At 37.6% G+C, this 26,030-nt stretch overlaps 1 protein-coding gene across 21 annotated transcripts in view; it reads left to right on the top strand.

The window, feature by feature from the left end:
• Positions 1-4,517: 4,517 nt before the first annotated feature.
• The window catches only part of Dlg1 (discs large MAGUK scaffold protein 1), a 220,945-nt gene continuing 199,432 nt past the window's right edge, over positions 4,518-26,030 (top strand). For all 21 annotated transcript variants that reach the window (XM_087186996.1, XM_087186994.1, XM_087186992.1 and 18 more), the window contains exons 1-4: positions 4,518-4,965; positions 5,437-5,488; positions 6,196-6,327; positions 21,423-21,589. In XM_087186996.1, the coding sequence (XP_087043122.1) occupies positions 5,470-5,488; positions 6,196-6,327; positions 21,423-21,589 (318 nt within the window). In that variant the 5' untranslated portion in view covers positions 4,518-4,965; positions 5,437-5,469. The remainder of the gene's footprint in view (positions 4,966-5,436; positions 5,489-6,195; positions 6,328-21,422; positions 21,590-26,030) is intronic.

The following is a 26,030-nucleotide window of genomic DNA, read 5'->3' as shown; positions in this document are numbered from 1 at the left end:
TTCTGCTTTTTGTATGCCATGCCATGATGAGCAGCTCTTCTCTGCCAGATCCTTCCACCCTGCTGCTTCTGCCTGGAGCTGTCCAACCTTGCAAAGATTGAAACAAAGATTCTAAAATGTAAGCCAAAGCTCTGCATGGTGGTGCCTGCCTATATTTCCAGCATTCGGCAGGCTGAGGTAGAGAACTACAATGGGTTTGATGCCAGCCTAGGCTACATAGTGAGTTCAAGGCCAGTCTGAACTACATAGTGAGACCCTATCTCAAAAAACAAAATATGGGCCAGGGATTTAGCTCAGTGGTTCCGCCGCCTGCCTCACAAGCACAAGGTCCTGAGTTCGATCCCCGGTACCAAAAAACCCAAAAAAAACTAAAAAAAAAAAAAAAAAAAAACCCAATAAACAGCCTCGAAAAACAAAACATGAGCCTAACTAAAATTTTCCTCCTTTAAGTTGTGGGTATCAGCTATTATGTTATCAGCATTGAAAAAAGTGACTAAAACAGTACTAATACCATTTTAGGGTTCAGCAGAGACTTAAAGTTTCAAAGCCTCAGAACTCTGGTACCAGAGGTAATTTAATTTTACCCTCTGTCTGGGGTATCTAGTACTCTCTGACAAGGAATCCCTGCTAGATTTATTTAGCTTCCTCCTGATGAGAAACTCCTACCACCTTGAGGCACATCTTTGACATACTGGAAAGCTCTGACAAATCATGTTAGGGAACAACTTCCTAAGTCCCTTTAACTTTCATCTACTAGTTATAGTTCCATTCCCACGATCTGCAGAATAAACCTGTTTGAAAATTGAAGTCAAGCTCCCAGGAGTCCTTTTTTTTCCCCCAATGAAATCACCCTAGGTTTTACAATTGTTCCTCCAGACGAAGGTTTCAGAGCCCCAATTGCTCTGGTTACTCTCTCCTTTCCAGATCCTGGTTCATCTAGATGTCTTTTCAAGTGTGCTGTCGGGAAATGTTACCTGGGCTTTCCTGGCAATATGATCATTATGGCCACTTCCATCATTCTCGACACTGTTCTTCTTTCAGTCTAACCGTGCATAAACCTTTTCGAAAGCATCACATTCTTTTTGTGATTGCCTTTGGCACAGGCAGCATGCTACTACTCTGCTAGACTGCAAGGTAAAGTTGCAGTAGTCTGGCAAGTCCCAGGCATCTCTACAGAAAATAGGCTAGAGGCTGTGAAATGAGAGAGGACAGAGACAGAGATGTGGAGCTCCAAAGGCAGCTTGGTCAGAAGGATGGTTGGGAAGGAAAAGTTTGGCATTGAGAGACAATATTTTTTGTTTTGAGACTGGATCTCTGACATCTCAATAAAAGAATGTGAGATTTGAGGTTTTCTTTGTGGTCCTATGACTCCTTTTAAGCTTTTCAAAGGAAAAGTCAACTTGGAACTGGAATGTAGTATGAACAGCTTTAACCACTAATATCTTCTTGCTGTACTAACTTATTCAAATACTTATGTGTGCATGTATTTAAATGATGAAATCGGAAAAGTAATCAGATCCTGTATCAAGCCCTATGTACTTAGCTGCAGAAAGTAAGGGAGACTTTGAGAAAATGAAAGTTGTTTGGAAAAATACAGATTTCACTGTTTTCTGTTATGATGATGTGGTAGTCAGTTTCTAAGATGATTCTTACCTTCTGGTATTCAATCATATCCTTGAAGCTGCTGTAAGTAACCGATAGGATATTGTAGAAATGATGGATTGTGGTACAGTCTGAATATTTGTGGCCTCCCACCCCTTAGATTTAGTATGTTGAAATTTTAACCTTGAAGGTGATGATACTAAGAGTGAGCCCTTTGGAAGGTTAAGCCATGAAAGAGATCATTGCAGTTAAAAGAGGCGTGGAGGAGAGCCCCCTGTGGCATGTGAAGATTCGACAAGGTGCCATTTATGAAGAACAGGGCTCTCCCTCAACATCTGTTGGTGCCCTGGTCTTGGTCTTTCTTTCCTCCAGCAATAAATATTGTTTATAAATTAGCTACTTACAGTAGCCCAAAGGGACTGAGACACAGTGTTACTTCAATAAGCAGGTCATGAAAGATACTGTGGTTCTGGCTTGCCCTCTTGGGTTACTTTTTTCATCACCGTATCATGAAGGCATTCAACCAGCCTTATAACCAGACTTTCCTATAGGAAAGTCTTCATGATGGGAAGCTGAGGCATTCTCCCAACAGTCAGCGTTGACCTTCTAGTCATGTGAATGAACTATCCTGAAAAAGCCTCCTATGCTGGAAGCCTCAGTTAAGTTTTCAGATGTCTGGAGCCCTGGTAGACAACTTGACTTCAACTTTGTAAGACCCTGAGCCAGAACCAGCCAACGAAGCTGCTCCTGTATTCCTGGCTCACAGAAACTGTGGAATGATGTTTATTGTTTAAGTTACTAAGCTACTGTTTTAAGCTCCTAAGCTTTGAGAAATGTACTGTATAGCAATAAATAACACAGATGGTTAGAAAGGAGTGAAAATAGTACAGGCCCTTTATACTAGGCCTGGACCTGTCTTAGCCCCCAATAGTTATGTTCATTCACTGCTTTTTGGACATCCCTGACAACCAGAGTAGTATCACAGAGAATGACAAAACAAACAAACAAACAAAAAAACACCTCCTTTTTGTTTCTAGGAAAGGATAAGGATGACACTGAGAACTTATATAAATTTTTTATTTTAGTTCCCAGCGGCCCCTGGAAGAGGTTGTCTTTTGTCTGTGTGCTATGGTGCTTTGGGACCTAGACAGCAGAGCTTGGATCTTATTCTAACCCCACTGCCTAAACATACACAATGAGTGGTATCAGTAGGAGGACAAATGTCACTCCCTCCTACTGAATTCTGAATAAATTTTATTCATCAATGAAGCCTTGATAATATTCTGCATATCATTTTCAGTGTTAACCCACATCCCTCTATTAAGTACCTTGCTTTTTGGAGCTCATCCCCTATGACTCTCCCATCCCATCTCCTCTGTGCAATGTTGCTTTAACTGCTACGCGAGATTCCAGCATGCTTGATCCAGCAAAGCACAGAGATCTGCCACTAATACACCAACAACATACATTGCAAAGTTGTCCAAAACCATAGTGGAAAGAGCCCTGGGCTGGAGCTAGGAGATCCAGGAGACCAGAGTTTTGGGCAACTGACACTGATTAGTCAACATGCTTTCCCTTCCTGGATCTGCCTGACCTTCCAAGTCATCCGGGTTCTCACAAGTTAGGATTCCATGGTGCAATCCAGAAGTGAAACCCGGTGGTTGGCTACCTCTGAGGTGCTGTCAGCTCACAGTGCAAGGATTCTTGGACTTTCTTTTATTGGGCCATGGATACAGCCTCAGTGAAACACTGTCAGCTTGATCTGAAAGAACTTTCCGGTTTCGAAAGACGGTTTCCACTTGGTCACTAACTCCAGATGAGCTTGGGCAAATTTTTCTCCTGGACCTCTGCAGGAAAGGAAAGTCTTTATTACTTAGAAATAGCTCGAAGGCCCTGGAGAGCTTTCTCAGATACAATCTGGGCGGCTACAATCTGGGCGGTTTAGCCCCGGAGTAGAGTCCTTACACACTAGTAGTTCCGCTCAGAGGTGCAGGAAACCTAACCAGCGGAGCTCAGCTCCGGAGGAGGTGGCCTTAAAGGGGCCTCCAGAACTTGGATAATACCTGAGGGGATGGCTGGTTAGGGACACAGGCGTGGTGGAATGAATGCAAGAGCGAATGAATGAACGAACCTCCCCCCCTTAAACGATTCATACTTGTAATTAGTAATTTACTTTAAAATCTTCTACTGAAACCCTCAAATCTTTTTTAAAAAATCAAATTAACCAGTTTCCTCGTTTACTGCCTTTTTTTCATGCAGTCTCTTAAACCTTTTACTAAAAGGCGAATGGTAACTTTAAAAGAAGCAGTAAAGTGGAAGGCAACGTGGAGATTCCCCCTCCTCGAACTCTCTGCCCTCTTTGCCCCGTACGTGGGTGGCTCCGTCAGCGCCCCAAGTCCGCTTTTCCCACTGGGGAACCTCCTCTGGGGCCCCAGGCGCTCATCCTGCAGTGGAGTTGGAAACGGCACGTGGTCGGTGGGGTTAGGGTAGTCTCGGACTGGGGGTCCCGGATCTAGTGTGGGTGGTCGCACCTCTCTTCACCCTCTTCGGCGTCCCCGGATCGCCGCTATCGCCGACCCGCAGGGCACCCTGCTGGGCAGAGAGCTCGCGCGTGGCAAAGGCGGACTGTCCCGGAGCCACTCGGACCACCTGTAGAATCTGAGTGTCAGCGGTCTCGCCCTCAGAGCTGCTTTAGGGCCCGCCGCTCTAGAAGAGGTCCTCCCCTCGCGACACTCTCGGAGTCCCCTGCTCACTCCCCAGCCCCTTCCTGCGCTTCTTCCCCTTTGCAACCCCGAGGTAGCACCGCCACGAGACCCAGGCTCGGCGCGAGCCGCCTCCTCACTTCTCATTGGCTGAGAGCGCAGGGAGGGCGATCACGTGGGCGCGCGGCCGGCCAGCTCCGGGGACGCCATCTTGGCGGAAAGTTTGGGGGGAGAGCAGCCGGGGGTGCGGTAGGAGGCGAGGTTCCGGTGGGTGGGGCGGCCCTGAGGCGAGAGGGCGAGTAGGGCTGCGGGCTACGGCGACCTAGGAGACTGTGGCGACAGCCCAGGAGAAGGAAGAGGCAGCGGGGGTGCGGCCGCCGCGAGGAGCTCCTCCCCCGTTCCCTCACCCCGTCGGCGGAGCTGCTTCGGCCCGGGGCGGGGCGGGGGTACGTGGAGCCTGTCCGGACTGGGGAGCCGCTAAGAGTCCGGCTGAAGTGCACCTCGGCGCCCGCTCCTGCTGCCTGCGGGAACTTTGTGACCGCGCCGCAGGTGTGGAGGCCGGCGGAGGTGTGCATGTGGGGCGCGAGGGCGTCGCGGAGAGCGGCCGCAGTCCTGTCCGGTCCCCGCCGGAGTGGCCCGGAGCTGGAGGGCGAGGAGAAAGGCAAGCGAGGGGAGGGAAGGGGTTGCGGGCGGGTGGGGCGAGGGACTAGCGCGGCTGAAACCCTTCGTGCGCGTCCTAAGTGCTGAGACGAAACTGGGGCGCCCCTCACTTACCCGCCCCCCAAAGCAGGTGGGATGACTGGGTACTTGGGCTAGTGTTGCTTGCCGGGCGGGGGAGGGGACTCTCTTCCAGGCTCCTAATGCTCTTTGGGGAGGGGGAATCTCTAGAGGAGACTTTGGAGGTAGATTTGTGCTTGCTCCTGAGCGGCCGGGATACCGACCCCTAGGAAGCAGCTTGTTGTGTATTGACACTCCTGGGCTTTGAGGAGGCTCTTCCTTTCACTTTGGAAAACTTTGGAAGGTGGGCTTTTCAACCAGGGCTGGAGTTTTCTGGAGATGTAGGGGAAATCGTACTTTAGCCACGATTCGATTCTTTAGTTCTTTTTTTTCCTTTTCTGTTTGTGTATTTAAGGTGTGTGAACCTCTTCCTGATTCCTGGAGAAAAATGCCGGTCCGGAAGCAAGGTGAGAATTTATTTCAGAACTCATGTGAATGTTACTTTCTTTCCCATCGTTTGTCAGTTTTGTAATTGCTGTTTTTAAACATGTTTGTGAAACTTAGATGAGATAGCCAGGACCTACCTTTACTGCTTCGGGCGTATAAGTAGCGTTTGAGAAGATGGAAACACCTAAGTGTGTTAAACTTACTTTCATGATAGCATCTCTCCAGTGATTAGAGAAACACCACCCCCATGTCTTTTTAGAAACTGAATTGAAAAAAAAAAACAAAACTGAATTGGTGTGTTAGTATTTCACTTTGGTCATTTTTACTAAACACTTTTGTCAGCAACTGGAATACTAAGAACCAGTGTTTTGAAACTCTTAATTCTTTTGAAACTCTTAATTGGATTATGACATATTGTAAATAATTTGCTTTTGCCCATTAGGTAATCTGAAACTAAATTGCTAATACTTTGATCAAATGGTTTTTTACTGTTGTAAACTTATCTGTGCACATTTATTACAAACTGCTTACCTGGCCCTTTTTCTACTGTAATATATTTTTTAATTTTTCTTGGCCATTCTAGGGACATATGTGTAGTGAACATAGTGACAACAGTTGACCAGAAGGATTTGGGAACTATTTGGATGTCTTGCAGAATCATTTGCATTAACATATAATGCTTTGTTGTGAATATACACACTTTTCACTAGTCTTCTTTTCTTCTCAGATACCCAGAGGGCGTTGCACCTTTTGGAAGAGTATCGTTCTAAACTAAGCCAAACTGAAGATAGACAGCTAAGAAGTTCCATAGAACGAGTTATTAACATATTTCAGAGCAACCTCTTTCAGGCTTTAATAGGTGAGAATTAAAACTTTATTTGTGGTCACTTGGTGTTAGATGTAATGCTTGTCTGAATTCAGTTATTTTAAATTTAAGGATGTGCTTTGTTCTCTATGAGACACTCAGTAACTTGAACATCTTCAGTGAATTGTATGGGTTTTTTTGTTTTTTTTTTTTGGTACTAGGATTTGAACTTGGGCCTGAAAACACTGTGCTGCTGAGCTACATCCCCAGCCCAAGTTGTAGTTTTTTTATAGTTATAGGTCAGTATCTTTTCTAAAATATCAAATAACAACCAAAAAAACCCTTTTAATGGTCTTTGAGAACACTTTCATATCCTAGAATTACTGTTCTTAGTATTCTAGACGTACTGTTAAAAGTTGGGGAAGTTGTAGAAATGTTTCAGGACCCAAAGGTAATGACTGACTTAGTGCCCTCTTGTTTCTGTGGTTGACTTGTATTTCTTTATGGTCCTTGAAAATGTTTGAAGGGTTCCTCTGTGTTTAAGAACATTCATTCATTCATTCCCTTCATGTGGACCTCTGTTAAATGTGCCATTTGTAACGTCAGAATTTTAGACTCAGAAAATGATCTTGTCTAGTAAACTTATTTTACATATAAAAAAGTGAAGCACTTTATTCTTAACTGTAATTTAAATTTAGGGTGGTATGTTGCTTTAAAAGAGAATTGGACAAGTAAGTCTACAGTTCTGAATTCGATTCTAGAAGGTGCCAGTAACTGAATATTGTACAAGTCGTTTAACATTTTTAGGCCATTGTTTTACCTTTAGAATGTAGATAGTGAAATGCAACAATGGAGTGTTAAGCCTTTTTCTTTTAAAGGCAGCTATAACCTTTTAAAAAAGAAAACGTGGGCCAGGGATTTAGCTCAGTGGTTTCAGCGCCTGCCTTGCAAGCGCAAGGTCCTGAGTTCGATCCCTGGTACCAAAAAAAAAAAAAGAAAATTTTGTTCACAATCCCTGATATCTGAAACAAGTGATCCATCACTGGTCCTTTTGTCCAGGTGCCTTGAAAAGTTTGCAAACTACTGAACTAGAAAATATTCCTTCCAGTTTTAAGAATGAAATTTTAAATAATCATTGATGATATAACTTAAAAAGATATATAGTTCATTGCATTATTTCCTTAGTAACTTCTAAGCAGATATGCCTTATGTGTATCTATTGTTGGAGTAATTATAATATGATTTGAAGACTACTTTGGAGTTATTGTACCATGTCAAGTAAGTTACTGATAATTTAATGTCTTCTACTAAATTTGTTTTAGAATTAAAGATTTTTAAGAAGACTGCTTGATATATGTGCAAAAAAATTTAAACTTAACATTATTATGGACTTTAAAATATTTTTTATTAGTATGTGTGTGCAGGAGTTGGTATGTGTATATAACACATCTTAATCCCTTTTTTCATCCCCTTTTCCTCCCTTCCCACTCGACTCCCTTCATCTCTTGGTCCCCTTCCCGTGGAGAAAGCTCTATCTCGCTACTTCCTATTATCTTTTATTTGCTCTTTATTTTAATTCAGGTTCCTCATATAAGAGAAACCATGCAATATTTAAGCTTGTTTGTCTGATTTCTTTCACTTAATATTATGGTCTAAGATGCAAAGCATACATTAAGATTAGAGAGCACAATATAATGAACAACCATATACCCACCATCCATCTTAAATTATGAACATTTTGCCATTTTTGTTTACATCAGTGGACCTTTTTTTGGTATTTGAATTTCTAAACTCAGAGGCTTAATGTCCAAATAGATAATCAGATTGAGCTCTCTGAAAAAAACAGCAAAAAGGAAGAGAAAGTTACTTTTTTAGTTATTTGGTTTTCTATATCAACATTAAATTTTATTTTTATTTAGTAGAGTTACTTTTTGGCAAAAAGCAGTATGACTTGTATGTCCTTGTTTACATATATACATAATCTAGACTGTAGTCTTACTATGTGGGTTGGCCATGACTTAAGAAAATTAAGTGGTTAGTGAAGTAACTAAATTTATCCTTGTATTTTCCCTTAGGTTGGAGATGGACTTGGTATGTTTGTGGGCACTTTTTACATATTCTGCATTGCCTATTTTGAATGTTTATTCTTAATGCATAATTGGATTTTGGTAGTTTTCTAATTAAGTGTGCATTTATGGTTCTTTTTTGTCCAGTATAATTTTGGTTGTGAATTTATTTTGATACTTATGCTTATATTTTAATGTTTTAGGAAAAAAAGTGTTTTAGAGGATGTATCAGATTTTGGTGTAAGAAAAGTAATAGGCTTTAGGAATTTTGAAATAGGTAAATTTAGTAGAGGTGTTTGTGTTTTCATACTGTAATTGAATTAATTGTTGATACTACTGAATTAATAAATGCATTATCTTGTGTTTGCTTCTCTGTCTGAAAATTTTTAGGCCCATACAATCTTCTCTCTTTCTGCTTTGCACTTTGCCATTGTTTTTGAAACAGTGCTATAGGTATTTTAAATCTGTAAATTAAAAACTAGTCCACTGTGTTCATAGTGTATACTATTTAGAATTAACTTTTTTTCCTTTAGTAGGTGCCACTCAGGGTTCTAAGGTAGTGCCTGTGTGCTGTTTAAGGACTAAAAGGATACATAGGTCCTGATCACCTGAGTTATTTAGAAAGTCATTAGGTGTTTTTGTTTTGCCCCCATACCGAGGATTGAACTCAGGACCTTGCACTTGCAAGGCAGGCACGGCACCACTGAGCTACATCCCCAGTCCTGTTTGTTTGTTTGTTTTGAGACAGAGTCTTGCTGAGTAATTCAGGCTGGCCTTGAACTCTCTGTGTAGCCCAGGCTGGCCTTGAAGTCCTGGCTATCCTCCTGTCTCAACCTCCTAAGTGCTGGGATTCCGGGGGATGTTTAGGTTCTTGACTTCTATAGTTTTAAAATCATCTGCTTAGGATATAGTGAATTATCTAGTTATTTGTTTGGGATGTTGAGTATCTTTGTATTTGCATTAAGATTGATTATTTATTGATTCTTTGAACTGATAGTTTATATTGACTGTTTTCATGTATTTAAGGAGGGCTTGTCTGAGGCTTTAAAAATTTTGGTGTTACAGAAATATTATCACCCCCTCTGTAGTTGATGTATAGATTAGGTTTCTGGTTTGGGGGCTTATTCAGAGATTCAAGTATGTACATACTGCGTTGCATCTGTATTATGATACCAATTTTTAAATATTTCAATAGCTCTGAATTTAGGATGCATTTTATTAATGGTATGTATCATTTTTAATTGGCTTTTTTGTATTCTTAAACACACAAAGTAATGGTGCAATTTATAATTGATAATATTTTAAATTTAATGAAATATAGAAATCATTGTTCTATCTCTAATGCTTGGTAGTATCCTTAAATGATGACTGGAAGATTTTAAAATTATTGAAAATAATAAAGTTTTTATTCACTTTTGAGTCTCTTTAGAGGTTAGTATTTAAAGGTATGCCTAAAAAATTCCATGAGCTGCACATTTGTTTAAAATTTATTCCTCAAACATATCTGGTGATTATTTTTGTATAAATGGGACATAAATCCTTCTTAATTTCACTCTGTGTTGGGTAAGAGCAGTTTGAGGACTTAATATATTTGATTTTTGTATTTACATTTTCTGTACTTACATTTGAGCCCAGATTTTCAGAAAATTGCTATGGAGCAATTTCAGGTCCTTCCTGTTTCTAAGGTGTCTAGGATCCCAGATGACCCTGGTAGTCCTTGGAGATTTCATACCAGTCTAGAACCCTGCAGTTACTTCTTGTGGGATCAGGGAACACATCAGCTTTCCTTGTGACCAGGATTCTGGGCTCAAGATCAGGCTGGCTTGAGAGACTGGAGTAAGGAGTCATATGATTTATATATTTTATCTGCAATAAATAAGCTTTTTTAAAAAAATTGATTTTTAAAAATAAAATGTAATATATATAATAGAGGTTTATAGAATGATTTATAGGATACATGTAGATAGTAAAATGTTTACTAGAGTAAAGCAGATTAACATCTATCATCTCACATATTTTGTGTCTAGCAACTAAAATCTAACAGTCCCTAAAACTGTACAACTTTAACTTTAGTAGTCATGATGAACATTAGAAATTTACATTTTTCATTCTATATATTTGCTATTTTGTATCCTTTGACTATATCTCACCATTTCCTCTCCCATTTCACTTGTCATTTTCTGTGAATGAAACATTTTTTTTTTCTGTAATATTCTGTACTATTTTTCTTTCTATATCTGGCTTATTTTACTAAGCATAATGTCCTCCAGGTCCATCCATGTTGTGGCAAAATGGATCTCCTTGTTTTAACACTGAATAATATTTGTGTGTGTGAATCTGTACATGTATATGTACCATGTTTTCTCAATCCATTAGTTTGTTGATTGACATTTTGGTTGTTTCCATTTCTGGCCTGTTGTGAATAATGCTACCATGAACAGTCTTTACAAGACTATGATTTCATCTCCTTTGGGTACATCTGTACCTAGAGGCAGAATTGCTGAATTGCATGGTAGTTCTTTTTTAAATTTCTTTAGAAACCTCGATACTGTTTTCCATATGGCCATACCAACCTACATCTCCACCAACAATGTACCAGGGTTCCCTTTTCTCTTCACGCTCCCTGACATGTATTAGATCTTGTCTTTTTGATAATGTCCATCCTTACAGGTATTAGGTGGTATCGCATACTTGCATTTCTCTGATGATGGCCATTGGAGAAATGTCTGTTCAGTCCTTTGCCCATCCCTCCCCTACCACCACCATCATGGGGTGGGGGGGATCAAATTCAGGACCTTGAGCTTGTGAGGCAGGTGCGATGCCACTGAGCTAAATCCCTGGCATCCTTTGCCCATTTTTAAATTGGGCTCTCTGTCTGCTCTTAATTTGTAAGAGTTCTTTATAAGGTTTTGTATATTAATTCCTTACTAGATATGTGGCTTGTAAATACTTTTTTCTGGTCTGTAGGTTGCTTTTTCATTTTTTTTAAAAGTTGCTTTTCTATTTTGTTGGTTGCTTCTGTACAAGTTTATTTTATTTTATTTCTTTTTCTTTTTTTCTTTTTTCCAGTATCCGGGATTGAACTCAGACCTTGCACTTGTGAGGCAGGTGTTGTGCCACTGAGCTAAATCCCCACCCCAAGTTTTTTTCTTTTTTTTGGTATTGGGAATCGAACTCAGGTCCTTGCACTTGCAAGCAGGGACAGTGCCGCTGAGCTAAATCCCTGGCCCCCAACAAGTTTATTTTAATACAAGTTTTATTTTAGTTCTATAGATATTTCAGAATTAAGATGGATAATAATAGCACTATTCATTTATGAATTTTTATATTGGTACTCTGTTAACTCTTAATAATTTTACTAGTCTTATAAACACGATAAAAGACATCTCTAGGGCCTTATTTGGAGTTACTGGCTTTAGAAGTGTGACTGCTTTCCTGTATTAACCATTTGGAACTGTATCATTCAGGAATATTAAGTATATTTGTATTGGTGTCAAATAGATCTTCAGAACATCTTTAGCTTGCAAAACTCTATATCCATTGTACAATACTCCTTCCCCCCAATCACCATTTTAATTTCTGTCTCTTATAGATTTGTCTATGGTAGATACCTCATACCAATGAAATTATACAATTTTTGTCTCTTTCGTAGCTGGCTTATTTCACTTAGCATGAAGTCCTCAAGGGCCCTCCATATATCGTAGGGTATGACAGGATTTTCTTTCCTTTTTAAGGCTGAATAGTAATCTGTTTTGTGTGTACATATGTGCCACATTTTATTCATCCATTGGTGGACATTTACATTACTTTTTCCTCTTTGCTAATAGGAATAATGATGTCATGAATATCAGTTTGCTAAAATTTCTTTTTTTGGACACAGTGTCTTGCTATGTAGTTCAAGCTGACCTTGAACTCACTATGTAGCATAGGCTGGCTGTGAACTCGTGCTGCTGGGATTACAGGCATATACACCACGCCTGGCCAGTTTGCTGAGTTTGAGACTTTGCTTTCATTTCTTTTGGATATATAGCCGGAAGTGGGATTGTGAGATCATACAGCATATGAAAAATTTTTGAGGCACCACTATAGTATTTTCCATAGTGCTTGTACCATTTTACAATCCCATCAGTAGTACATAGGGTTCCAGTTTCTTGACATGCTTGCTGCCATTTTTTTTACTTTAAAAAATTTTTTTCTGACAATAGCCATTTTAGTGTGCGAGTGATTCTTTTAGAAGTGTATATAAAAACTAATAATGGCTAACATTTATTGAACACTTTCTATATGCTAATAAAAGTACCTCATTTAGTCACCAGAATTCTATGAAATGTATATTCGCCTGTGAGACAGTCATACCATTTTATAGAAGACAGGTACTGAGAAATGACCAATCTTGTCCATTGACCCTCGGGTACTAAATTGAGTAGCTAGAAATTAAATTTAATCTGAATGTAGAGCTGCTTCTCATCTTCAACCATTAGAATCTTCTTTATCATTATTTTCAAAGTTGGATATTTTAAATGTAACAACACTAATAACAGCATATATTAAGATGGCTGTTGCTTTTTAGAGTCAGTAATCTCTTTTTTGTTGCTGTTGTTTCCTGGTACTGGGGATTGAACTCAGGACCTTGTGCTTGCTAGGCAGGGGTGGTGCCACTCAGCTACATCCCCAGCATCCAGTAATCTCTTATTTAAACAATTGTCACTTGAAGGAGAATGTTTATAATGATGAGTTAACTGTATATTGATGGAATTTATACATTTTGAGAAGTGTTGTGTACTTAGTAATCAAGAATTGAAGACTTCCGACAATATTGGTAAAATGTCAACATTTCTTAATGGATTTATTTTTGTTTCTTATTTCTTTTTGCTAATTATTGTAACATGTTATATTTAGTATGTGGCTAACCAGTGAGTTGTAACTTTGAAGACTTAAGTTTGAATGAGGAAAAGTTTGAATGACAAGATAAACTGTTGGCTAAAATTTTATGGAATCAAAGGAGAATTTTATTAACTTTTCAGTGGTTTTGTTTTAATTATTTATTTGTTAATAGTTTTTCTCACTACAATTCTGAAACTGTTTTGTGTTGAATTTGTTTGAATTCTATTTAGAACTTTGGAGTCACAGAGCTGTAAATGCATCTATAAATATTTCTTCTAAATCATCTTATCTGTAGGGTGAAATATTTCTGAAGTACAGGATCCAGACTAAGACTAGTTATTATATTTAGTTGTCATGTCTCTTTACTGTCTTTTAATCTGGGGATATTTCCACATTGTCTTTGTCTTCTATGATACTGACATTTTTTGAAGAGTACAGTTCCCCTCTGATCTTGTTTCCCGCCTTACTGTTCTTTGTATGCAGAGGAACATGTTATCATCTGCTCCTCTTTGCTAATGTTCATTTTGACCACCCAATTACATGTCCAGTTACTTTTGTCATTTTCCGCCTGGGATCTTACAAGCAATATGTAGGGAAGGCACTAAAACCATACACACATCTTGCTCTTTAGCAAAATTTTCATCTAGATTTAGCACCCATTGTTGATTCTTGCTTGAAGTAGTTTTTTCTGTGTTGTTTTCCATCAGCAGCACTTTTCTTTACTTTCCAATTAACATTTGGCATTATACTGTGATCAGGAGCTCTCATTCTCTGAATATTTGCCTGTAGGGAACTCGCAGGTTTGTTTCTTTCATTAGTTTGTTGTTTGTTATCATCCTTAATCATCTTGTTGTTCAGATTGTCTCAGATTTAGCTAGTGCTCCTCAAGCTTGCTCTTGTGGTTTTATGACATACCTCATCAATTTTGGGGTACTTAATTAATTTTTGAATTAACAAGATACTTAAGGTTTATACTGTTCTTATCCTGCCCTAGCCCAAGAATCCGCCATTTCTCAGAAATGCTTTGGCTTGGTTCATTTTGGTATCCACCTTGCTTTAAAGAGTATGTATTCTTGTGAATCCTGTATGAGTGTTAGTTGAATTAGTGTCTAAAGTGTTGAATTAATTAATTAATTAATTTATGGTTTTTTGAGGCAAGGTCTCACTATGTAGTTAGGCTGGTCTTGAACTCACTGTGTAGTTCAGGCTGGCCTTTGGGAGATCCTCCTGCCTCAGCCTTTCCAAGTGCTGAGGTTACAGGTGTGAAATAATTTTTTTTTGCACACCAGTTTGACATCTTTCTTGTTTTAGTACATTGTTTATAATTCACAGTGTACTTTTATATGATATGCCTTTTGTTTGGGGATTAAAATGGCTTTTATAATGTATGTTGGTTTAGAAGGAAGCTGAGTGTCTGTGCTTGAGTACATTTGACTATTGTACTATATTTTAGTGCATAAAATCATTGTCCTTTTTTTCAGTCAATGAACTAAGACAGTTGTTTTCCCTCTGAAATGGCAGGGTCATATTTCAGTGTTCTTTGGCCCTCTAGTTGCCTTCCCAGTCGACTTCCAGAATGTAAAGTGTTGTAAAGATAATGCATGTTCCACGTAAAAGATTAAGATCAGCTAACTATACTGTATATAAGATATCATAAGCAAAAACTTTCTGACAGCAGTGATAACCTCTCACTTTATCCACAGAATGAATATCTTTCCAGGATGTTATTTTATGTGTACATACCCTTTCATGTTGCAGAATAAACTTCTACATAAATAAAACATTATAAAATTGTTCCTTACAAACAAATTGATATTTAAAATCAGTGTGTAAGGTGAAAAATTTGTATCTATCTGCTTAAAATTATCCTGGAAAATCAGGAATTTTACTCTGTCAATGTTTTTTCCCTCTAGAAGAGACATTTCTTCAGCTGAGCACCTGATGAAGTAGTTGGCTTGTGTTTAAGTGACCACTTGTAAAACACATAATTGAACAACCAACTCTATATGGTGAAATGTAGCAAAAGTTCACATCACAAGGGTCACCTGAAAATTGAGACTACCTGAAGAAATGTTCTTTTCTTTTTGTGTTGTTTTTTTTTTTTAGCACCAGGGATTGAATTCGGGACCTTGTGTTTGTGAGGCAAGTGCCGGAACCACTGAGCTAAACTCCTGGCCCTTGTTTTTGTGTTTTTGAGCTGCAGTCTTAACTGTGTTGCACAGGCTAGCTTCAGACTTGCTGTCCTCACCTAATTATTCTAAGTAGCTGGATTACATGTGTGAGCCACAGTGCCCAGCTCTCTTCTCGTTTTTTATTTGTGACATTTACTTTTGAGTGGACTGACAGAATTGCCTGTGTTTGTGTGGTACTTTAGTTGAATTTATGTAAATATATGTAGTGTGACTTCTCTGAACTATGTAATTACTTTTACTTCCTTTTAGTCATCAGTGGACATCTTTCCCTATCAGTAGGTTTGTACCATTTTAAATGACTGTTTAAATGATACAGATTTTTCTGTAGTTTTATTAATGGTTTCCCAGGAGCATTTAGGACTTGTAATATTTCTGAAATAAATATTGCATTTATATATATATTTCTATTTAGCATTCCTTATTTTACCCCTTTGTCAAAGTCCTAGAAGTAAATTAGTTGGTCAAAGGGTGTATACATTTTAAGACTTAATTTAAATTCCTTTAGGAATGTTACATGTATTTTTTAGGTAGTATGTGGAAGAATGACTGATTAACCATATATTAAATAATAAGGAGTATTATCTGTCTTTTTATATTTTCTGCTCTGATTATGTGGAGTATGCCTTTAGTCATGTTGATGTTTTATTGTATGTTTCTTTAGTCCAATAGGTTATTTATTTTTGTAAATTATCTGTTCATGTCATTGCATTCTATTCCCTTCATTCTTCCTTTTACTTAGAGGTATAAAGTTTATGTTAGGCACATAACTCTGCTTTATAAGTTTTAAATAAGTTCCTTTGTTTGTCACTTGTTTTTAAACTTGGATAAAAACAGTAGATACTTACTTATGGTTAGATTTACCAGTAGCTTTGTGTCCTCTGCCCTTGGTGTCATGCTTGGAAAGACTAGCCTTAGTTTTATAATACCTTAAATTATTATAATTTATCCCCATGATTAAAATATATATTCAAACCTGCGTTCAAATTCTTTGAAGACTTTTTTAAGTCTTAATTTTTATACATTTGGAAATTATTTTGATATAAAGTAAGAAATTGCTTAACTTTTAAAATATACACTTACTGTTTTAATTTTTATAAATTAATAGACATTTTTTCAGTAGGTTTACAGAAAAATTGAATAGGAAGTACAGTTCCCATATCCTCATCTCTTCTCCTTATTAACGTCTTGTATTAGTGTGGGCACAGTTTTTAAATTGACAAGCCATTAATTCATTGTTATCTAAAGTTCATGCTTTGTATTAGGATTTCCTTGTTAGTGTTGTACTTTGACAGATTTGACATACACATTTGTTTTGCTGCATGTATTCATCTTTGCATATCTTACAGAATAGTTTCACGGCCCTAAAAATATTCTATGCTGCACTAATTCATCTATTCTTTCTTCTCCCTCCCCCCAACTCTTGGAAACCATGGATCTTTTTGCTATCTGTTCATATCTTCTTTCTATCTGTTCATGTCTTTTTTATTGGATTTTTTTTCTTATTTTTGAGTCTTATAAGTTTTTGGATACTAGTCCTTTATTAAATAAGTGTTTTGCACATATTCTTTCCTCATCTGTAACTTGTCTTCTCTTATACCCTTCCCCACATTTCTCATAGAGTAGAAATGTTACTTATGGTATGTTATTACATATTCTTGAATCTGTGTTTGACTTTCAGTTCTGATTCTGAATTAGCATTGCTTTATTTATTTAGTTTGAAAATTGTTTTATGTTTTGTGATTTTTTTTCTGTTCAGGATGATGTAAGTTATCACCACCAAAACCTCAAAAATTTCTTTGCCTGCTTGAAAATTTTCTTCCTTCAGTATTCCCTTGTATAAGTCATTTACTTTTCCATTCCTGGGACATAATACCCAACGGACACCCTCAGTTTAAAGGAGGAGTGGTTTATTTAGCTTACAATTTCCAATGGGGTTCAGTCCAAAGTCTGCTGGCTTCAAGGCAGAAGCAGCAGGGTGAAGGGCCCTAGTGGAGAACAGCTGCTTATCCTATGGCTGCCAGGAAGCAGAGAGAAAAGGGAGGAGCAAAGGACAAGAATTCCCTGTTCCAGGTCATGACCCCAGTGACCTATCTCCAGCCAGGCCTTACCTCCTCCTAACAGCACATCAATGGATGAATCCACTGCTGAGTATAGCATCTCCAGGATCCAGCCACCTTCTAAACACAGGACCTCCCCCCCCCGCCCCGCCCCCAAGGTATATCTGGAATTGTCCATTTCCTCCTTGCTCTCAGTGTTTGTAAACTTTGAATTCTAGTAAGAAAATAACTAAAGTAATGAAATCTTTTTTACTTAAAATACTACATACATTTAGAAACTTCTGAAATAAATGATCTTAGAGATTTCCAAAGATTTTTAAAATAGGATTCTGCTCTGTTCTGTTGGACTAACTGCATCTCTTCAAGTTTAATTTTTGAGAATTTTTTTCACATACATATTGGAGTGTTTTGTAATTTAGATCATTGTTCAGAAATTGAGCTTGTAGAGACTCAGCTTCGTCCAAAAACATGGAAAGCACTTGAAAACTATAAATGGAAAATGAGGAATAGATTGGAATAAGACAGATCTGATAGGTTCGAGTAAAATTAATGTTTTCAGTTGTGAGTCATCTAAAATGTAGTTTTCCCTTAATATGTACTGTATTTTAGCATTCTTTTGCGTTTTTCTCTGCTTATTTGGTTTAGTACATCATCATTTTCAAAGAAAATGATTTTGTTTCAGGGTAGTAAATAAAAATATAACTGGCCATTTTATCTATTTTTGGTAGTGGGAATTGATCCCAGGGCCTTCCCACTGAACAGCATCCCCAGTTCCTTTGTTTTTTAATTTTGTGACAGGGTCTTACTAAGTAATGAGTTGCCCAAGCTGGGCTTGAAGTTGCCTCAGCCTCCTAGAGTGCTGGGATTACAGGCATGTGCCACCACACCCAGCTATAATGAACCATTTTAATTATGTCTTTAGTGTATCTGGGTGAACTATATGGAGCTTTAGATGTGTATGGAATCATTCTTAATCTATTAAGTGGCAGTCCTTTTGAATAGTTCTGTACATTCCCATTTTCTTTACATTTTCACAGATAAGATTTTAGTTTAGAGAGGAAGTCAGATGTTTGCTAGGTTTATTGGAGGACTCTTATTTATGCTGGAGAAGAGATTTGACAGTTCCTGATAAAATATTGACTGATGTGCCTTAAAGCATTATTTTGCTGTATATTTTAGTTTTTGTTGTATGTGTATAAGTAGCTATTATTGGCATTGGATATTGAAGCCTACTAATTGACTTTCATAAACCAAAATCGTGGAAGAAATTTTTATTGTCAAAGAGGTGATTGATTTAATTTTCCAAATTTTGTTCATGTTTAGTAATAGGAATTTAAAATAAATAAGCGCTTAAACTTCTGTGTAGCATCTTAAACTATAGGCATCTTTTAAAGTTTGTCTGTCTTCCTGCCTGCCTGCCTGCCTCCCTTCTTTCCTCCCTTTCTTCCTTCAGTATTGGGGATGGATCCTGGGACTGTTGGCTTCTTTTTAGGTTTTTAAATTGAAGAACTGTGTGTGTTATATAATTTTTTTCCCTCAAATTTCTCAGTATTAGTGTTGTATCATATCTCACCATTGAATTCTTCTTCTTTATTCCTCTTTGACAAATTACTCTATTAGTATTTATTGGTTGAATACTTTAAGTGTTTAGAGTAAACTCACAAAGTTCTTTTGAGAATAACTTGAGTGTCTCTGTGTATTTTGTTTCTTTTGGATATAGTGCTGGGAATGGAACCCAGGGCCTCAAGAATACTAGCAAACACTTGTCAACTGAACTACACACCAGAATAACGAAGTTTTCATGACTTTGGCATGTTGGATATACCATTTGTTTTTATTTTCTCTTTGACTTCTGTTGGGATAACTTTTTTAAAAATTTTAAGCTAAGTATCTTATAGGGCTCTTTTATTCTCCCCAGTAAAGTCACGGTAGAAATCATTTTGAATCCTAGACTGTCATTTTGTAGAAATACTTTGTTACAGTGTTAGTCTAACCTTGTATTAGTCACTTTCCCATTGCTGGGACAAAGCACCTAACACCCACAATTTTAAAGGAGGAGTTTATTTTGGCTCACAGTTTCTAGAGGATTCAGCACATAGTTGGTTTGCTACAAGGCAGAAATGACATGGCAGAAGGTCATGGTAAAGGAAAAGTGCTCATCCCAAAGCAACTAGGAAACAGAGAAGGGCAGAGCCAGGGACAAGAATATTCTCAAGTCAGCCCCTGGTGACCCACCTCTTCCAACCAAGGCCCACTTCTGAACACCAGACTTCTAGGGACATTTTAGGTCAAGACCATAACAAACCCTTCATAGTAAAACCTTGGTTTGTAAGCATAATTTGTTCCAGAAACATGCTTGTAATTCACAGAAGTTGTACATTTATCAAAGCAAATTTCCCCATAGGAAATAATGTTCCACAACCCAAAAGTCTTCATATAAAAATTATTACAATACTGTAATATAAAATAATAAAGAAAAATAAATTGAACCTGCACTTACCTTTGAAAACCTTCATGGCTGGTGTGAGGGAGACAGGAGGGTTATTGTATAGGATGACTTTCATGAACACTAACAGAATCTCTGCTATTAGCACAATGGAATCCTCTTTTTCCGTGCAACTTCTAACAAGAAGCCTATCCAATGACAGTTGCTTTTTGCCTCCTTTTGAGGATTTTGCAGAAACGTGACATTGTGTTGTCGTTGAACAGATTCATCACTTGCACTGCTACAGCCTTATTTGGGTGGTGCCTTTCTACAAAATTTTGTGCTGTTTTGCCACATTTTACACATCTCCCTAATACTGCTTGCAGTGAGGGGTTCCTCTGCCTTTTTCTCCTCCTCCGCAGACAGAGAGCTCCATAACTTCTTGCATTTGACATTCGGTATCAAGTACCTCTTGTATTGCAAGACTTGGACGTTTATCAAGTTAAAGCCTGTTAGAAATATTTGCTTGTTTTGTGGAACACTTGCAGAACAAATTATTCACAATCCAAGGTGTTTTTAGTGAGAAGTTACTCTGTCTAAATGTTAGAGTTACTGTGCACGATTCTGTTCATGAAAACAGTGCCCAACTTTAGTTAAATAACTCCTTCCCTTTATTAAAAAAAAATCAAGCAAAATCATACCAGTAGAACAAAGAACTCATAGGATGAATGTAAACATTATATAACTGCCACTCAGAGTTTCTGAGCAGTGTGAATAACTACTGTAAATATACTAAGTTCAGGGGGCTGGGGATTTAGCTCAGTGGTTTCGCCACCTGACTGCCAAGCACAAGGACCTGAGTTCGATCCCCAGTACCAAAAAAATATATATACTAAGTTCATATTCCAGTTGATAGCAAGATAACTTGATCTTTTAGATTAGACTGCTATTTATAAGTAAATTTACAGTTTGTTTTAGGGTTTTGACATGTCTGATTGTTTCTAAAATACTGTAAAATAACTTATTCTTTTAAAATATTCAGATTTATAAATACCTAAAAATCCTCTATTTCTTGGATTTTAACATTTGACTTTGGTTAGGAAGGCAGTTAAAACTACTTGAGGGATCTACACTCAGGGCCTGGATATTGCTGGTAAAGATACTAAACATTGATAATGAATTATATCTGCAGAATTCATAATGATGATATTAGCTACCATCTGTTAGGACCCTGTTAAATGCTATTGTACTAAGCACTTTGTTACACTCAGTCTTTGCAACAGTACAACAAGAGGCAAGTTAATAAGAGGTTTAGTAGTCAATTGGGAGTAGCAATGGCATTGGGACTTTTTTTACACTGTGCCCTGCAGGTTTTGATATGATTGCAACATAATGAAGTGAGGAAATATTCACTGTTGAAGTACATTGTAAGATTGGACTTACTTTTTTCTAATCAGAGATTTTGCTTTTGATTTGTTTTAGTATTACATAGTTTAGAAATATAAATACTTTTTCTTGTCTCTAGATATTCAAGAATTTTATGAAGTGACCTTACTGGATAATCCAAAATGTGTAGATCATTCAAAGCAGTCTGAACCAGTTCAACCTGTGAATACCTGGGAAATTTCTAGCCTTCCAAGCACTACGGTGACTTCAGAAACACTGCCAAGCAGCCTTAGTCCCAGTGTAGAGGTAAGATTTTAAAAATTCCTAAAACTGTTTTTCAGTGATCAATGTATTTGGACTACTAGGTTTTAAAAATTTTACTAAAATGGATATTTTGTGGAAATTATTTGTAGCAGAATATAGAGAATGGAGTTAAAAGTATTTTTGAAAAGTTTAGAATCTGTTACTTCTGTTTTGTTTGTTAGTTTATTAAGACAGAGTTTTGCCATGTGGTTCAGGCTGGCCTTGAACTCCCTATATGGCTCTGTCCTCAAACTCTTGATGATCCTCTTGCCTCAGTTTCCTGAGTGCTGAGATTTCTGAGATTACAAGCGTGCGCCACTGTGTCTGCTGTGTTGCTTCTGGGTTTTTTGTTTGTTTTTATTGTTGTTGTTTTGTTTTGGGTACCGGAGGTCGAACTCAGGACCTCAGACTTGCCAGGCAGGCTCTGTGCCACTGAGCTAAGTCTCTGGCCCTTTCTGTTTTAAAATATTATAATGTCTGAAATAGTTGTTTTAGACTATTAAAAACATACTTTGCATGATAGACTTCAATAAGGCTCCATTTGTGTGCTAAGTAAAATGGAAATTGTACTTTGAAGAGATGATTTTACTCAGACATTCTTTCCTAGAAATAGAATATAGTTCTATGGTTCTGAGCCCTTTAGTTATCTCAAGGCTTCTCTGTTCATTGACCTGAAGGATTGCATTAAAACTCACGAGATACTGATCAACAAAACTTGTGATCAGCATTGATATCTAGATTTTTCTATAGTTAAAACTTTTTTTTTAATATAGTAACTTTTTTTCTTAAAAATTGTGCAGTACTGTTGCTAGTAGAGTTGAATATAGGGTAGTGGAAATGTGAAACATTTTCTGTTCTGCCTGAGAAGCATTAGTCATTTGAAAAGCTGTCTTTTGGCTTTATTCTAGTTCCTTCTAGTTAGTACTAGGCAGTGCCTAGAAAATTAAATCTGCTTCTTTTGGGTGAGTAATAAGGAAAAGTGGGAGTGGATAGCAAGCAGATAGCACTTTGATAATAAGGTAGTTTCTCAGTAACATATAACTCTAGAATTCTAGAGCAAGATGAATCAGAGCACATCCGATTCTTAATTTTAAAGATGAGAAAACTGAGATCCAAAAGGAAATGACTTGACCCGGCTTATTTGGTTAGTTGGGGCAAATCTGTCTTTGGATTCCAGATCTCTTAACACCCCGTTAATACTTCTCTTTAGGAATCCTGGTTTAACTTTATATGTTTTTCTTCAGTTAGCGAGTCCAATGTTACATCCTTTTTTGTTTGTTTGTTTTTCTGGTACCAGGGATCTAATTCAGGACCTTGTGCTTGCGCGGCAGACGGTGGCACCACTGAGCTAAATCCCCAGCCCTATCCTCTCATTTTTAAAATTGCTTTTTCTTGGATAATTTTTATTACTGTTCCCTTCTTTAGTTGCTATATCATTGTTTTTGTGATAGTTCGTTTCTCTGATCTGTTTCAAATGGAATTAAATATGTGTACAGCCAGTTATTGCTATGGGTTATATAGTGCCTCCAAAAGTCAGATGTTGCCAGTGTGATAGTATAGAGATACGGAGCCTTTTAGAGATGATTAGGCCACACTGGCTTCTCTCTTCTAATAGGATTAAGGATCTTAGGAAGGCTTTAGCTCTGCCTTCTGTGTGAGGATGAAGCAGGGAGACTCTGACCAGACCAAATGATGGACCACCACAGGCCTAGGTCTTAGACTTCCCGGTCTCAAGAACTGTGAAAAATACATTTCTGTTTTTCACTGTGTCTCAAGTGTTCGGTTACAGCAGCACAAAATGGACTAAAACAGTTACACAATTCATATTTTCACATTTTTAGTCCTAAGTTTAAAAACTTGTTTATGTAATAAAAACTTCAAGAGCACTGACTTGCATATTTAATTACTATTTTTTAAATTGTCTGATCTATGATTATAAAGCATAGAATTCTTATACTCAATTTGCCTATTTTTATAGGACATTGTTTAGATAATGGCTGGCTCTCTGCAACCAAAGTGTATAATTAAGGTAAAGTAAGTAGACACTTTTGTAGGTTTGACGTTTATTTCCATATAGGTTTTGGTAAGAAAGATCAACAGTACCTTGAATTTTATCAGTATTGGAAGGCCAAGGGTATATCTCAGTGCTAGATACTTGCCTAGAATGTACAAAGCTTTGGTTTCCCCATCCACCAATATTAGAACATTTCAACTTCTGTAAAATTATGAAACACTTTTACCTCAAGTGCTGTGTGCAGCTCTGGTTTCTGCACCTCCTAAAAGATACTTTCTGGACATGATAGAGGGACTTCAAATGAAGATAAGAATAAGAACTTTCATATGGTAAATGTTAGATCTCAGTAGTTTGGAAAATGTGTGAGATGGATGGGTGTAAAATCAAAAACGTTGTGTTAGGACTTACACGTGGAAAATCCTCTAATAATTTGAAATCTGTACCTGCTCATGGATAGACTTTAAAGGAAACATTGAGATGTGTCCATTAAGTCCTGGACTTTTAGAAAGGGGGGAAATACGTGTTTCAAACGTGAGTGATCCAAGGTCACTTACTATGAAGTAATGTTTTGGCAGAGATGACAGAATACCCTTGACAGATGTTATTCTGAAAATGTAAATAGTTTGAAACATTGATGGATGGCAGTTAACAGTAACTCAAAAAATCTCAAAATGTTTGAAGATTTAATTTCTATTTTTTAATATTTTATTAGTACATATTAATATTACATGATGATGGAGTTTATTTGGGGAAGTTGTTACATGTATTTAACATTATCTTAATCAGTTTCAACCCCCTTGCGCCTCTCTTCCATTCCTGCTCTCTCCTGCTTGTCCCATTCCTACTTGAGTGTGGTGCTGGGGATGGAATTCCTTAAAAGTCTAAACACAGAAATGCTGTTTGATCCAGCTATACCTAACTCCTGATTGGTCTTGTCTACTGCCTGGACTTGCAATTGACTTTTATATTTGGCTTATTGAAGTTTTTATTTCCAGGATGTATGCTTGGTTTTTTTTTAAGAACTTCTCTTCATTGAAATGGCCTTTCATATCCTGTGTTGTCTTTCTTAATCAATTCAGGTGCTTATTTGTACCTTCTTTGAGCTCATTGATCAGTTTAGTTATTGATTCATTCAGCTGCCTATTAGTCTGTTTGATTTCATTTGTCACCTTAATTCCAGTTTTTAAAATTTTTTGGAATTTCATCCACTTCAGTATCTGGGATTAGCTTTTAGGGAGTTGTATATTTTTGGAGGTGTCATGTTGCCTTGTTTTCTCATTTTAGTTGTGTCTGAAATTTGCAGCTCTTTTGGGAAGGATAACTCATACACTGTCCACTGTAGGTCCAGATCCTGTTCCTCAAGGCTTTACTGTGCTGAACCACTATCCGCAGCTTCAGGCCACTACCTAATGTATAGACTACATCCTGAGGTACCAAGAGTAATTTCTGTTTTTAGGGTACTGTAAGAGAAGGTACATATATTCTCCTATTACCCATCCATTCTGCTTCATTCAGATGGAAAACTTTACTGAGTGATCGCTGACTTGATCTCTTGCTTTGATCATGTTTATGACTGAAAACAGATAATTCACTGATGCAAATTAAAGCAAATGCAAAGAAAGTTTTTATTGGACTATAATGTCAAAAAAGTCTGGAAATATTAAAATTATTTTATCTGAAACAATTTCAGTGATTATACTTATTTAGGTGATTTATACTTTAGGTGATTATACTTATACACAAATTTTCAGATAAAAAAGAAATAATATTTTTTGGACAAAATTACAAGCAGCATGGTCTTGCCTCTTTCACTTCATGTTCGCTTTTGCAGGACTGTCAGGAAGCATTTCGCAAAAAGCATTTGAGATTGAGCAGTTTCTACAAGGAACTTTTTGTCTTAATTACTTTCTCGTCGATGAGACATGATACCTAACACTCACAACTGAAAGATCAGGTTTATTTTGGTTCATGTTTCTGTTCCTGGTCAGCTGGCTCCAAAGAAGAAACAGCATGACAGAGAAAAAGCTGCTCACTCGTGGCAGACCTGAAGCAGGGCGAGAATGAACGTAGGGAGGAGCAGGGAGGGAGATAAATTCTTCCAGGTAGGATCCTATTTATATACAGTTTGGGGAGCAGAAGTGAGGTAAAAGTTGAGTAAGCTGGCAAGAATGAAGGACAGGAAGCCAAAGGTACAAGGTTTTGCTGGTACTGCTCACAATAAAAACCATGTATAGGGCTGGGGATTTAACTCAGTGGTTTTGCCGCATGCTGCACAAGCGCAAGGACCCGAGTTTGATCCCCGGTACCAAAAAAAAAAGAAAAAAAAAGCATATATAAAGATCTGAGGGTGAATGTTGGAATGAGTCTGGAATACAGATCACAAGTCTTAATAATGTGTTTAGTCTTGTAATTTATGTTTCAGAGACCATG

Source organism: Heterocephalus glaber, unplaced genomic scaffold (genome assembly GCF_053883595.1).
Source record: "Heterocephalus glaber isolate CG9 unplaced genomic scaffold, H.glaber_assembly_v1.0 deba00001504, whole genome shotgun sequence".
In the NCBI taxonomy this organism is placed as follows: Eukaryota; Metazoa; Chordata; class Mammalia; order Rodentia; family Bathyergidae; genus Heterocephalus; species Heterocephalus glaber.
The sequence above is the reverse complement of the archived record's forward strand: the minus strand, read 5'-3'. Positions and strand labels throughout refer to the sequence as shown.